Source organism: Numida meleagris, chromosome 22 (assembly GCF_002078875.1).
Source record: "Numida meleagris isolate 19003 breed g44 Domestic line chromosome 22, NumMel1.0, whole genome shotgun sequence".
Lineage (NCBI taxonomy): Eukaryota > Metazoa > Chordata > Aves > Galliformes > Numididae > Numida > Numida meleagris.
Window position 1 is genome coordinate 490,001 of NC_034430.1, and position 15,492 is coordinate 505,492.

Consider the following 15,492-nt stretch of genomic DNA (forward strand, 5'->3'; position numbering starts at 1 on the left):
TACTGAGAGGGCACACGTGGCAGTGAAGACAGATAAGAGTGAATTCCTATATTTAATACTACACTTACAAAAGCCTGTTGTTTGTGCTTGCAGTGGGTGTAAGCAGCTATTGCAGCTAAGCTAAAATTTTCAAGTGTATGCATTACACAGCCTACTTCTACGCAGCACTACCCAGACACCCTGCTTACCTACCCAATCCCAGCTATAGAAACCTCAGAGCTCTGCACCCTCACAGGCAGCCTGGAAAAAAAGCTCCAAGCACGAGATTACATTGAGATTACATCAGCTCAGCATAGATATCACCTATCTGCTTCACACAGAGAAGAAACAGGTGTGCCTACAGGGCCATCCAGAGCCTGAACCCAAAAATCCACGTTGGTGAACACGCTTTCCAGACAGACCTTGCTTCAAGAGATTGTTTTATTTTATTCATTTTACTAGTTAGGCACAAGATGTGTCCAATTTTAAATCCTTTTTTTTTTTTTTTAAGGCTGGGAGAAAAAAAAATAACTTGCAAATGAGCCTTAACTTAAAATAGAAAAGACTGCCAGACAAAATACAAATGACAGGCTTTACATCTCCACAGTTATTTCCCTACACCTAATAGTTCTTCAAAAATCAGTTAGCTTAGCTCCAACACGCTGTTTGAACAGAGCAAAACACAAGACTCATTGTTTTAAAAAGCTGAAATACGCAAAGACAGGCATTTAAAGGTCCTGCATCAGAGTAAGACGAAGCCTTCAAAACAGCTTTCTTCTTTCTCCTTTCTGAACTATACAGCAGCTATTTAGCTTAATCATTTTTTAAAATTTCCACCATTAACTACCACAGCATGCTCCATAACAGAACAATCGAATGAACTGTAACACGGTTATTGATATTGCTTTTAAGACCATGATAACTCTCTGAAGGCGGGCCTCTAGTATAAACATGGCAACAGCCTTTCCTCAATACACAGCATCTATCAGACTATTTTGGTAGAAAAAAAATCAGATGTTCCAGGAAACCCAGGGCTGCTAATATACTCCTGCAATAACCTACAACAAAGGATTTCACTCTTCTTTGAAGAATACTACACGTACAAAAGGAAAGCAATAAACATTTACAGTTGTTAGCCCAACGAGCAGGAACAGGACTAGATTACAGGTCGATGGTTGGATCCAGGCCCAGCATTCAGGAGAGGCCAAACAGCAAGGTGAGGACTTGCTTTACCTGTCTGGGCTGAGCAGCTTGTGCCTCTAATATGGGAGAAAAGGTCAAACAAACCTGCTGGGCCGAGATAAGCTCTGTAGTATTGGACTCTGATCACAGGCTTTGAGCCACGCTGAGCAGCACTGCCCTGACCCTGGCGCTGGGCTGCAGCCCCAGGGCTGAAGAGCAGTTCTACCTTTAAGTCGATTGAAAGGCTCAAGGGGTTTTGTTACTCAGCACATTTTGTTAATTAAAAGCCCTTCTCCACTGCAAACTTCCTCAAAAGCTAGAAACGATCTATCTATCTATAGACAGATGTATGGCACACAGAAACCACCCCAAGCCTTCTCACACTGACGCCACGAGATCTCTGGGGGAGGAACCAAGCGGCAAAGCGCCCTGCGCCAGAACGTTACCTGCTGCTGGGAATTGTAATCGAAGAGCCCGACGGTGGCTGCGGCTGAGTCCACAGGTACCTGGGTGCCAGAATAATCAAACTGCAGAGGCTCCATGCCAACGTGCTCCATGGGATCCAGGGGAACGCTCTGTGACTCTATGTTGGAAAAATCCTCCACGGGCTTGGCACCATTAGTACTCGCCAGCTGGGCTAAGCCCTCAGATCCGTTCTGGTTTGGACCCAAAAGATCTACTTCGCTGGCAGAGTTCTGGCAATTACCAGGTGTACGGCTACACAGAGAGAAAAGAGATCCATCACTAAGCACATTTCATGCTGCCACACAGCATCAACTTACAGCAACAGACACTACGACTCACTAGAGATAACGCAGATGATGCTATAAAGGTAAAAATATAGAAATCTAGGGAGCTATTCCAAATCCTCCTTTTATAAACTCTACGGAACAACTTGTGTAACTATTAACAAAGCTCTGACACTGTAGCTCACCCGAAAGCTTTTTGAAATAGCTGCCATGGTTTCCTATTTACCCAACATAAGCACTGAGCTGAAGTGAGAAATGGCTCATCTCAATTCAAGGGCAAGCAGTAAACATCTCCCACTGTATTTGTTTTCCTTCTACAGTTCTAGGTGCCAACATAAGGCTCAGCAAGCAAACTAGCAAGAAACAGAAAGGCTTGCATAGATTTTATCAATAGCCCAGATCTCATCACTTGTGAGATGCAAGGAAGAAGCGCAAAAACTCAACTACAGTTTAGCCCAGCCTATAAGCCGGGTCAGCATCTACAGCAGCTATTTCCAGAGGAATCCCTCACAAACTAGTTAACAATTGGTGTGAAAATAACACTACATAATAAAGAATTAGGAGGCTCTGTGCAGATTATCAGTTATCGCCCACCTTCTCACAAGTGCTTCCCTGTGCACATGATAGTGTCCTTATGACACCGCGAGCCAGAGGCTTTTTGCTACTGCCCTCACAGCACAGAAGACCTTGCAAAAAAGTTAAGCGTGATGCTGATTAATTATTAACTGATGGTGCACATACCTGAAGTCTTTGACATCTGTGTCGATTCCATTCTGCACAGGCAAACCATTAGTTTTATCCATCACATCCCCCTCCTCCTTCAGATCTCCTAATTTATCGCCATCAAATGTGCCCTTATTTTTCTTATCCCCTTTGTCATTCTCATCATTCTCTGCATCCCTTGGCCCCTAGGCAAAAGAAACATTATTTTAATAAGCTTGGGTTTCAGATCAATTTTGCTTTCATTCCAAGATGTTAACAAATCAAAGAAACATGTCACAATAAAGTAAGTCATTTTCAAGCATTAGTTCTTACAAATAAAAACATAAGAGCAAAATAGTCAATCATAATCAAAGAAACAAGGGAATTAGTTTTCTTTCCCTTCCAAAAGACGTTTCATCTACCTGTTCAGTTTCTTCCATTTAGTACTTCAGAATCTAACTTTACCGCTCTAAAAATCCCATCCCAAAATTATTTTTAAAGAATATTTAACAAAATCCTCTTTTAAATTGGACTTAGACACCTCAAAATCAATGTGGGAGTCTTAAATAACAACAGCATTTACAAAGGTGTATAAACTGAACCGGTGTCTCTCCAGAAGGAAAACGTTTTGAACTAAGAAGTGTGGGGGACTTAATCAGATATCAGGCAGAAATTCTTCACCCGGAGGTGATGAGGCCTTGCACTGCTGCCCAGAGCTGTGGGTTCTCCTTCCCAGGAGGTGCCCCAGGCCATGGAAGGGGCCTGGGCAGCCTGAGCGGGTGGGGGCACCCAGCCCACAGCAGGGGTTGGGGCTGTGGGGGCTTTGAGGTCCCTCTCAACCCAACCACTCCGTGGTTCCGGGATCCTATCATTTAACATCTCCATGTCAGAGATTCACTAACTGACTGGGCAAGTGCATGGATTCAAGAAGAACAGGGCCACCACGCAGCTGCCTCATTTTTCAAGGGCATTACATTCTGAATGCCACGGTGCAACTCGTAAGAGCACTCGAGTCAATGGCTAACTTGATCATACAAACCTAAAGCGCTTTGGGAAGAAGATTAAAAAAAAGGATTTCATTTCTGCTGAGCAGTTTTGTAAGTGGTATGGCATCTTCAGCATCCCTACCCTTATGTCTGCGTTTTATTTCATTTGGGAAAAGAATAAAGGGTGATTATGCCATTGGCAGTTTTCAACAACAAAAGGGAGAGGAAAAACAACATAATTCATGATAAAAGCAGCGAGGGGCATACAAACATATTTATCGTTGATAGCTTTGGTGCTGTCAAAGACAGACATCTTCCACTTCAACCCAAGGAAAAACGCTCTGCGGATAACAGGGCATTTGAACCAAATCATTTTTCCATTCTCTCCATTTTAGTGGTGGAGGGGATTTTTTTCCCCCATATTTAGAGAAAAAGCAATCACATTCTGATGTTTATTCTTAAATAAAATCAAAGCGTTCTCACTAATACTTGAGCCCAATTGGAAATGCCAATTACAAATACAGCTTTGGAGCTCCGTTCTCACCTACACAGCGTGGTATTTGCAAATGAAACCCTTTGCTTCAGAACTGACATCCTGACCACCAGCCCTACAGAGCAGATACCTCTCTGACTCTGGATGATAAATTGACTTCTTCCACTGATTGCTGTTTTTCTTTTTTTTTTTTCCTCCAAAAATCATCTTTCTTTGGCTCAGGGTGCAACAACGTTATCAGGGGCCCACTAATGAGGGGAAAAATAAGAGGATGGATGAAGGAGACCGGGAATGGGCTCCCTGAAGAGATGAGCACAGCAGTCTCCTAACAGTAACAAACCTACTCTGCTTTTATGTTTCTTGACACTCACTGATCTTGCACTCAGCTGACGTGGTGGAGCTGAGATGTGGCTTTTTTCTCCCCACTGTGAGGACGGGGCTTGATTATGCCTCTATTGCCACATGCTTAGATTTAAGGCAGCAGTGACTGCGCTTTCTTCCCCACCCCACCAAGCACAGTGACTAATGCTATTTCTCCACAGGAAACAATATGCCCTTGAAAGCATTCCCAAACTGGAGTGGCTTATGCTCCTAGCATCATTACATGGAGCTTTTTGTTCTCAGCCAGCAACAAAGCATCCACACGTTCATTCAAAAACCACACTTAGCTACATGGACATTTGCATACTTTTCAACAAAAAAGAGGTTTAGATGGTATTCCTGCAGGTAGCAGTTGAAGGTATCAGCCACCTTCAACTCCTTTACACCCATGTCCTGTCCTGCATCCCCTCAGTCAACACCGGCCTACCCGCTTTAACAGAGATGGCCAAACTATAAGAGCAAATAAAAGAAACATCTGCCTCTAGGAATGGATTAACAAACAAACAAACAAAGCAGCAAATGGAGAAAACAACATAATGGAAACTCAAATTTCAGAATCAGGCACACTTACAAATCCTCCTTTCCTTAGGCAGGAATCTCCAGGAGATGAGCTCAACACATACTCCACCATGCTAACTCCAAGTCCTCCACTCTCTGACCGTGGTGAAAGCACTGAGTTGACTTCACTATTCACATGAAAGCCCTGACCAGGTCTTCTCTGAACCATAATTGGTTGGGAAACAGAGTGATCTGGAACAAAAACATGTGTAATTCTTGTAAGTAGATCCAACTATTTGAAGGAGGCAAGTCATTAAACATGTACTCTCTAGTGTCTTAATTGTACTAAGTGCTAGCTTTTTGACTCTGATGATGCCCACTGGAGAAGAAGGATGGCTTTCTCATTCCTGAAATACTAGAACCTATAAAGCTACAAGTGATAACTGCATTCAAATTCTAACATCATAAAATTTCAGAAATTTACGTCTCTAAGTAAAGGTTGCAATTAAAAGACAAAGTTTATTCACTTTTAATAAAACTCTTGTGTTAGTAAATTGAGAAAATAATCGGTCTCCATTTAAACTGTAACTGTTATTTAAAACATCACCCTACAGTTGCACCAGTTTACATTTGTTTTCCTGGTCGTAGGAATGAACGCACTCATCTCTCATTGCTGCAGTTTCTCCTAGCTGCTGTTTCCTCAACAAAAGTTTGAGAACTCCAATTCTTCATCCCACCCCCCCCGAACCCTGCAGCAGCCCCATCCCTTTATCTCCTCTGCAGTCCGAGGGTTTAAAATCCAACCAGAGCCGACTTAAGGATAGATGTCTCCAAGTCCTAACAAGCTCTGCAGAAACTGCTGGCTGGGCAAGAGGTGACCTTCCACCCCAGTGAGGGAAGGGATGATGCACTCAGCTTCTGCGTGTTCAGACTGGTAATAGTCAGCAAGTTAAAAATTACTGGGAGACAGTAGCATAGCTGCCAGGGGCTGGTGGAACGGGCATGGAATGACACTGATACTGCAGCTTCCTCGTAAGGCATAAGCCATCAAGAGAAGAAGGTCTACCCCTTTCTTGGATCTAGCTACACTTTCTTGCCTTCTCCCTCAAGCACAAGTATCTACCCAGCCACAAAGTGAAGTGGACCAAGAATTATCTGGGATAAAACAAAGAAAACAGAAGCTAGTTTTAACCCAGAACCCCAGTAGATTTCACTGCACTGCTGCGTAACTACTTGTACCTTCAGGAGAAGAAAGAAGCAGCCTTTATCAGATAGCACCATTCCTAGCAGCGCTGCCTTTAAACACTCTCTAACTACCACAAGCTATAGAAGTGAAGGACCACAGCAATATGGATACTGCAGTGCATACTGTGGACAGAGACAGAAGGGAAAAGGGATGGAGCAGAAGGTATGTTATGGAAAACCAGGCTTCATCAGTTCCACCACTCATGGAACAAGCTTGACTCCCAGCCAAGGACACTTCCACACCCACCTCCATGATGCTCTCCGGCAGTGACCTGAACAACTAACTACTCAGATCACGGCTCTTCTCCTCATTGTTGATGAGCAGAAGGGGAAACTATGACATCCCTGACTCACAGACAGCAGTGCAGGTCACAGCTTGGGAATAAAGGCTGCAAGGTGCACTGGATTAACTGAGAATAAACAAAGGAGGAGATGAGACTACAGGCTTTGACTCATGGAGATTTGCCATCAGTCAGTGTAGGAGGTTGCCTCCCCCACGTCTCCCCTGCTCGTCTAGTGGACGTAGCCAGCCCGACAACTGTGGCAGCACAGGAGAAAGTCTCATTCTCAGCTACTGCTGTTCAGAGCCTGGCTCAGCCCTTTAATCCTCCCTCAGCTTCAGCTGATATTAGGACAAGCAGGAACAAACTGCGGCTGAGGACTGGATGCACGTGCTGCAGGCAGCGAGTCGGACAGCTGGAGGCAGCAGCTCCCTGACATCTCCCCAGCACTCAGTGAGCCTGCAAGGTACAGCTGGGAAGATTCGGAGAAGATACATCCTCTTTTTTCCCCCAAATTATCTAATTAAAAAAAAAAATGCCCTTATAGTGTAGTTTACTTTAGGATAGTTTCTCTATCCTGACGCCTTCGGTCCAGTCAGGCTCCTTTTGCCAGGCAAACAAAAGAGAACAGAAGAACAGCAGTGAAATTGCTCTCTCTTGGAGCTGTAGCTCCGCACAGTTGTTTGGAAACTGCACAGGGTGTCAGCAGTGTCTAAGGAGCACATTCAGTACAGATAGCACAGAAAATTAAGAGTAAAAAGTTAACATCTCAAATTCAGCACATGCATATGATTTTTTTTTTTTTGCCATTTAACTGAAACAAACCTGAACACTTTCCCCTTAAAAGTTCAAAAGATGGGACAGTCTCTGATCCAAGAACAAAATTCTTGGCAGATAAACTTCAACACAACTAATTCAAAACATCTCTATTTATTTACTTCAAAACTGACGTTGTTGGGCTTTAGCTGGTTAAGTATTTAAAAATTACTTTTTTTTTTTCCACCAATGTTGTTCTCTAAAATCTTTGTTCAGTCTTAAAGCAATCCATCCCAAGGCAGAAAAATGCATCAGAAAGTTGAAATTCAAATTTTAACTGCTATCTAAAATTTTTAAGGAGGTAAGTATAAGGGTACACGCGTTCACACAAGGCAATCTTTTTTAGAGCTATGGATTTCCTTCTAACTCTAGCACAAAACAATGTGGGTTTTAAAAGTTTTTTTTTATTACTATCATGTAAAACAGATGTTTAGAAAAAAACATTTTAAAAGCTGTGTCATCCAAACTGGCCAGCAATTTTGAGAAGAGGAACTGCATGTTTCTGTGTTCAATTCCAACTAAATTAAGTAAATAATCAAGCTACCTGATGTTCCCCAAGCACTGTCTCTCCACTGATCTCCCAGAAATATCCCTTTTGGTCCATCTTTGCTGGAATCATCAGATTCCCAAAACTTTTTACCCGGCAACAGCTGCTGCAATTAAAAAAAAAACAAAGCATGATTAAAATAAGTATAAAATGCAAACATAAACCATAAGCGTCTCCCTTCTAAACATGAGTCAATCATTAAACACAAACTGATACATGCTTATAATCTAAATATTTATATACTCCTAGGGTGTAAGCCATACAACAACTGAGACAATAACTCAATCTCAGCAATCCTCTTACATTCTTAAATGCTTTACAAACACGGCACACGCAAGCACACACACACAATTTACATTGTGCAGCCTGCCTACACAGGAACTGCTGGCAAGAAAAATGTTAGCAGGAAAACTGCTGTGATGAGAACACGGTCATGACTTCCACCTGAGCTGGGAGGATACCTCCAAAACCACCCAGCATTTCCAGTAGGAGTTCTTGCCTACCCAGGTTCTGATGCTGGCAGGGACAGAATAAAGAATGAGGTGCCAAGAGCTCTCACTTCTCACTTATTTAATGACTGCTAAGGACTCTCGATGCTATGAAGGTTATTGGTGAACACTAACAAGAGTGAACAGTTCTGGGCCATCGCACCTGCCATGCATGCATTTGTTCCTGCAAGATGAAAGGAGAAAGGTAATGCACTTACTGAGGACAAGACAAAGTCACCACTGGCTTGGATTAATTCAAGGAAGATTGTACAGGAGTTCAGAAGATGGTAAAAAGAACAACGTGCACTATTTAGGGGATGCATTTGAAAACACTGGGTGGCATCCACATATGGCAAAGGGAATTTCAAGCCCTCCTGAAGTGCCTTAGATGTCAAGCATACAATCTTCAAATTAAATCTTCAGGCTGAATGAGATGTATGTAATTCAGACAGCAAACAACAGCACACTCATAGCAAATTAAAAAAAAACAAATGAACCTTGCTTGCTGAAGTTGGAATAAAACTCAAGGAACTGGAAGATTAGCAAGTACTCACATCTGTGCAGAATTACCACAGCATAAACAAGAGTCAGTAGACTAGTCAAATGTCTTATATACGTTAGTGTCGATAGCTCTACACTCCATCAGCTTGTGTACAAATTTAAGGCTACAGCCTAACAAACAGACTGCAGGCTGAAGGCAAAGCATCAGCAAACAACTTCGGAGCTTGCAACTTCCAGAGTTCTCTGGATTAAGAGAGACAACGAGAGAAGCTGAGCTCACTCTTTACTTTTCACTTCAGGAAGACCTGTCTACCCAGCCAGTATCACAAAGCAGCTCTGTATGCATGAGGTTAACTCTGCTGTTCCCAGATTGAGGTAACTAGAAAACATCACGCTTAAGACAAACAACGCCCGTTCTAAGCAGCACATGAAAAGCAGAACTCCTTCCAAATTCTCAGAAAGTCCCATCACAAATAAGAGCACAATTCCACCCAGTTATTTAATGAACACTCGATGCTGCTGCTGCCTAAAAGTAATTCTGCTTTCACACTGATATCTGTTGAGATTAAAATCAACACGTGACCAACAAGCATAGGAAAAAAATAAAGTGAGATGTGTTGGGAACAAGGCTGTGCAGACACAAGATGGAGGACAGAGGTGAACAGCAAGAGCAGAACTCAGGATAGAAGCACTGCTGCTCCGAGCCCATTCTCAAGCTGCAAGGTTTTGGGGCACATTGCCACACACCTGGGTAGGGTCTGTACATGCTCCCAATGAAATTAAAACAATGCATCCCCACCCACACAGCCTACATCACTAGTCACAACTAAAATCCAGGAGGCCACTTTTATATCCCAGCATCACCATGGTTGGAAAAGACCTCCCAGGTCTTCTACCCCAGTACTTCCCCACTAAACATACATTCATGTGTACATGAACACAGTGCCTAGAAGCCTCCCTCCTTTAGCACAAGGTTCCAGAAACTTCTGATCCTCAAACACCAAACTTCCATTGTTCCCAGCTCCTCGATCCATGGCACGCCACCCACAGCCCTGAACGCCCACGCTGCACACTCTGCCCAAGCAAGACCATTTAATTGCTCATTTTCTCTACAAGGTACTCTATTCTACTTCCACTTTCTTTTCCAGCAGTGAGTCATCTCCACTGAAACCTCTCAAAACGAGGGGAAAAAAAACCAACACCTAAGTAAGAAAGCTTTGCAATCTAAGCGCTAAGCTTCCTCCAGGTTATACTGTCTTCTTCTTCCCAAGAACAAGCCCCAGCTTGTTATTTTTAACTCTCAACCCACTAATGGAACCAGTGTTTTTCCTGGATGCTCTCTTCCCTGCACCCAGAGGAAGAAACATCACAAGATCAGCAAGTCACTTGCATTTTAGGTATCTGTTGGTGACTCCAGGATTTGTTACGGTGTCAGCATAAGCTGCTGGTGAGCCACTCAACGGAACGATGAAAGCAGTGAAGCTTGCATCGTGCTCCCCTTTCTGCATAGTTCAAACACAAGACAGCTGCAAGGCCAAGCGATGTTCACTGGCAGCTCATTCCCATACACACAAACCTGCTCCCCCCCCACAAAACGCAGCTCTTCCAGTCCTGCTGCTGCCATCCCACCAGTATCTGCTCTCCCTCCTCCGTTTCAGAAAGTTTAGAAGGAAGTGACAGAAACCAATTAAACAAAACTTCTCACGTCCTTCGACAAGGCCTTGCAGTGCGTAAAGGGACACGACGCATGCAGCAGGCAAAGCTCAAATAAAAGAATGAGAAGGAGCATGGACTTGCAGAAGGAAGAGCCGAGCAGAATTAGAGCATTTTTTACCCAAGGAAAGAGCATCGTCTAATTTATGGGAAAATTCAACTCCTACCATATGTTCTTGAGCTCCCAAAAAGTAAATATATTTTCCTCATATACTCAAGAAAGTAACAGTAAATTCTATACTTAATTTATTTCTACTCGAAGATAAAAGGCAACTTTAAATTTAACCAAAAAATCATGCGTAAGAGGAAATTACACCTTCAGACTAGCACAGAAGGGCAATGGGGAGCCCCAGAACTGCCTGGTCAGTGCAGAGCAATATGTAATGCGATTTTAATGCAATCTTTAATTTGAATGCAGTCTTCAAATCTGAAGCACGCCCAGTTAAAGGTTCAGTACTCCTGAGAAGCCTGCTGCAGGCAGCCAAGCTCAAATTCTGCCCCTGGTTTTAATCCTGCATTCCCAGACAATAGAAACAGCGGCAATGAGATCTTTTTCGTCTCACAAAAACTCAAAACACTTCCTCACAAAGCACTTTGAAATCTGAATTACATCCAAATCATACACTGGACTTGTGGAAAGGGCTATTCACACGATCCACTGTGCTCACGTGTGTACTTCACATGCAGCACTACGAACTAGACACACACCCTTAACCGAACAATAAAGAAGAACAACCTTGCTATGCATCTGCATTATTGAACCACAACAACAAGCTGTTATGAAGTGTCATACACAGAGCAAGCTGTTATTTGTATTTTGGTTGCTCGTTTCACAAACATTTCTATTTTCTTGAAAACACAAGCTGATTCGCTACCACAAAAGATAGCAAAACTCTGTTCTCTGGCTAGAGGATGACTTCAGACAAGTTTAATCCTTTCTTGTTTCACTTACCCTCTATCCCTTTCTTAATTTTACCTCTTAACAATGTGATCCTGAAGAACTGTACCTGAACACCTTATAGTTTTGCTGTGAATCATGAATAAGGATTAGAAAGTGTCAGTATGTTTTTCTATCTCGCATGCACTGCACAACAAAAATGACAATTCTGTTCCCTAATCTTTTCCCCCAGAACAAAAAGCTTCAGATTGAAAGCTCCCACATGAGTAGAAACAGAATATTGAAGTTCAATTTCCATAGGGATTCTGTATGTGTTTACAGCTGGGGTGGGCAATAAGTAACCAAAATACAGTATCAACAGATGTCACGGGGGTCCTCACCCTGTCAAGTAATGCTCCATCCCAAACGAGAGGTTTAGCAGTTATCTCGTACTGAAGTACGTAACAGCCCACCAAGATGATGAATTTTTCCTTAGGGAAAGTTGTCAGTTGCAATGGAAAAATTATTCAAGCAAAAATAATCCAGTTCTTCCGAATGAAAATTTAAAAAAAAATGCAAAGGTAAGAGACTAGGTCATTTGCTCTCTGTTTTATTTATTAAAATTGACCTTATCTAGTATGAAAATAATCCCCCTAAGCCCTCTTACAGAGGACTTACAGAGTTAGGCCAATATTCAATTTAGCAGAGGGGGAGGAGGGATGACATACACATCAACAAAAGCAATGCTACATCAATAAGTACTGAGCCTGTGTGTATGGGCCCCCTGAGATGGGATTATGAATTAGACAAATTAAGTAAACTGATCCCCTTCAGACAAGGCAAATACTAAGATAAAAGAAGCCATCTGTGCCCCACTACAGCAGTTGGAGAACTCTGTTTCTCTGCAGCAACAGGTACGGACAGGCAGAGCACGTATTTACAGGTCCCATTTGGGCAGCACTGCAGATTTACAAACACTAAGATGTTATCTACCCTCAAAAATGCTGCCTCCAAAAAGCAAACCATGTTGAGACTGAGTGCACAAGCAGCAGCCCGAGCTGGATCCCACTGACAAACTCCCTGCTGCCTGGACAGCTCTTGTTACCCCACCCTGAACTGTGGGCAGCTTCCTGCCTGGCTAGCAGGGCTCTGGCAGAAGAAGAGCCAGCACGTAAAGAAGAGGCAGGATGACATGACCGGGAACAGTATGGAAGATTAAAACAAAAAGCCCTCCATCCTGCCATGCTGACAAGCTGTTAAATGCACGGCAGTGAACCCGTAGCCATGAGCTGTCCCTCTGCAGCCACCAGCACAGGTCCAGCTGCTCGTGGTGAGACGCTGCTCAGCCCCTGCTCCGAGCATCCCCAGCTGCTGGGGCACAAGCACACCCGCAGTCCTCTCACTTCCAATGCTGCTAACATCAGGTAACTAAAAAAAGACTGAACAGAAAAATTATTTCCATCTTTCAACATTCCACAGCCCAGCAGCCAATGAATCACTGATTTGTGAGAAGAAAATGAAGGCATCGTTCCTGATGAAAACAATGTCACGTGGTGTTGTTTCTTTTTTGCTTTCAGACCAGATAGAAGAATGCCAAAGCCCAATGTGACGACCACTCCACGTGAGAAAAAGCGTTAGTCAGTAGAGGTAAGGTCTTATCCAGGACCTAACTGGCTGCATCATCGAGGACATAAACGTGCACATGGAGATCCACGTGTCCTTTTAGCCTTAGCTGGTCAGGAAATCTGCTGCAACAAGCCATGGGGTTTGTAGGAACTTGGTGGAAGTCAGAGCTAGCCTAGAGTGCGGCACCAAAACCGTGGTGTGCCCAGAGCACAACAAGCCTGGAATAACAAGGGAAGCATTTACTAGTCTCTCTTTTTAGGAGAAGGAGAAAATCTGCTGTTACTTCGATACTTTCTTCTGAGTTTTTTTTGGTCCAACTCCTGCATTTTTGAAGTTAAGACCTACAGCTACCCAATGGCTTTGCTCCCGTGTGCCGTGCTTCGTTGGAGCAGTTCCAGCTGCTCACCCAGTGGCTCTCTCACTCCAGCTGCAGGCTTACCTCACTGCATCACCTCCTATCAAAAGGAGCGCGTTCAGTTCAAAATACATGTGCTGATGGAGACAGATACCACCCCTTGGTCTCTCTGCACTGTCCACTACACCAAAAAGATGTTGTACGAATATTCAATATTGCTAAGCTCCAGATAAGAGGGATTTAAGTGAAGAAAAGCAGACATCCAGCTCCCCTGTCTTGAGGGCCTGAAAAGAAAAAAGAACTTGCATAGCTTGTGTTAAGCTTCAGATAAGCATCACTGCTGTGTGATCAAAGACCTCAGAAGACAGCATGAGAGCCATGGACATGCGTTCTGGTCTGTGTGCTAAAGCAGCAAAACCAACCAGCTACACAGGGGCGATTTTTGAACAGCCCTTCTCTGTAATTCAGCTTTCTGCTTCACTAACTTCTGTACACCCTCTCTATTACACTCTCCTCTGCAGGTCTTGTGCTGGAGTTTAACACAGTTCTAACAGAGACTTCATTAGGCTTCCACAGCTTCCAGTGAGGCTTCAAAATGGCTTCTTCAGTGTAAACAGCAAACTCGGGAACAGATATTCCCTTTAGAAAAGGACTCTCAACATGACTGACCATGCCCCACTACAGAAAACCCAAATCTCCCCCATGAGCAAGGACTAGGAGTCTTCCCTGGCTCTTTTTCCCAGTCTCACTCAGGAAACGCTGCTTCCACCTGCACAGGCAGCACGAGGCTGGCTACAACAGGGGAAGGTGCAATTCTGAAGGAGACAGCCACAATACAGATGAAAGCTGTGGGGTTTTAAACCACTCTTAATTTCCCCAGATTACATTATCTGTTCATCACAAACCTAAAGTTATCTAGCCTGCTGTTAAAATCCAGATAATTTAATTATTTGACTGCACCCCTTTAAACAGCTCTGATGTCTTTGGGGGCACAAATCCCTCAAACCACTAAAATAGTGATGATATTGCTTACCAAGAAGCAAGGAAACAGGAAGATAAAAGATAGACTAAGCGCTCTGTTTTCTCAAATGTATAAATAAACGCTTTTCCTCATCTTTCTCCTCCAGGGTTTTCAATATCATACTGTGATCTGATGTTATCAACTCCTTCTGCAGCTAAGAATCAGAAGCATGGATCTCAGTTTACATAGTTCCTGAAATTGGCCAGATGGGTGCATGTTGAAATACCTCAGGAAACAGAGAACATTTGATGGATAAAGAAAGGAAACTGCAGTGGTTGACAGAGAAATACCGGAGGGAAATAAGATATAGTGACTTAGGTTAGACAAAGAGAAGGTGAAATGCCACCTCTCCTGGAAGAAACACGCGTGCTTCAGCGTGTGGAAAAGCCCAGTGACAGAAGGATGCTGCCTCCAAAAGTTTCCACATTATTGTCACAAGAAAGGATGTGGGGGGGGGAAGAGGTGAGTCATCATTTAGAAGGCTCAGCAAAGAAAATCTCACATTCAAAAGAAAAAAATACACTAAATTCACTTCTCTCAGTAAATCTCCGAATAAATCAAGAGTTGGTAAAAATGAGCATAGTCAAGAACACCTTTAGGCATTCCTACTGATATGACCTAACACCACACCAAGCACTGAACAAGTGTTGCACTCTCTCTGACCAGGCTTCCAGAGAACCTGTGCACTCTGTATCTGAAAATGAATGTCCTGCCCAAGTGAGGTGTAAAAAGTAATACCTACAGAACATTCACACCCCTGTCATCCCTCTGGAATGTTACGTAAGGAGGCACATCAGCTGTTTCTCAGCAGCTTTAGATGGATTTATCATGTCATGTTTTCTCCTTTCTAAATTTTTTTCATCTACTTTTAGTCAATAGTTTCAACGCAGATCTAGAAACACGGATTTCCCTTTCACATCATGTCAGACTGAACTGCAGTTCAGCATCATCATCATCCAGAGAGGAAAGAAAGGAGAGCAGAGAAGCTCGGCTGCAAACACGAGGAATTCCGAGGTCTTTCACCTGACAGAAGGCACGCTACACAATAATTC

The 15,492-nt window shown here is 43.3% G+C and overlaps 1 protein-coding gene across 9 annotated transcripts in view; it reads right to left on the reverse strand.

Moving 5' to 3' along the window:
- PUM1 (pumilio RNA binding family member 1) overlaps window positions 1-15,492 on the reverse strand; it is a 68,316-nt gene that overhangs the window by 34,670 nt on the left and 18,154 nt on the right. For 6 of the 9 annotated variants that reach the window (XM_021375196.1, XM_021375194.1, XM_021375202.1 and 3 more), the window contains 4 exons: window positions 7,857-7,965; window positions 5,044-5,222; window positions 2,652-2,818; window positions 1,608-1,878 (listed from right to left, as the gene is read on the reverse strand). In XM_021375196.1, coding sequence (XP_021230871.1) covers window positions 1,608-1,878; window positions 2,652-2,818; window positions 5,044-5,222; window positions 7,857-7,965 — 726 coding nt within the window. The remainder of the gene's footprint in view (window positions 1-1,607; window positions 1,879-2,651; window positions 2,819-5,043; window positions 5,223-7,856; window positions 7,966-15,492) is intronic. The other 3 variants (XM_021375203.1, XM_021375195.1, XM_021375201.1) reach the window with 1 other exon arrangement.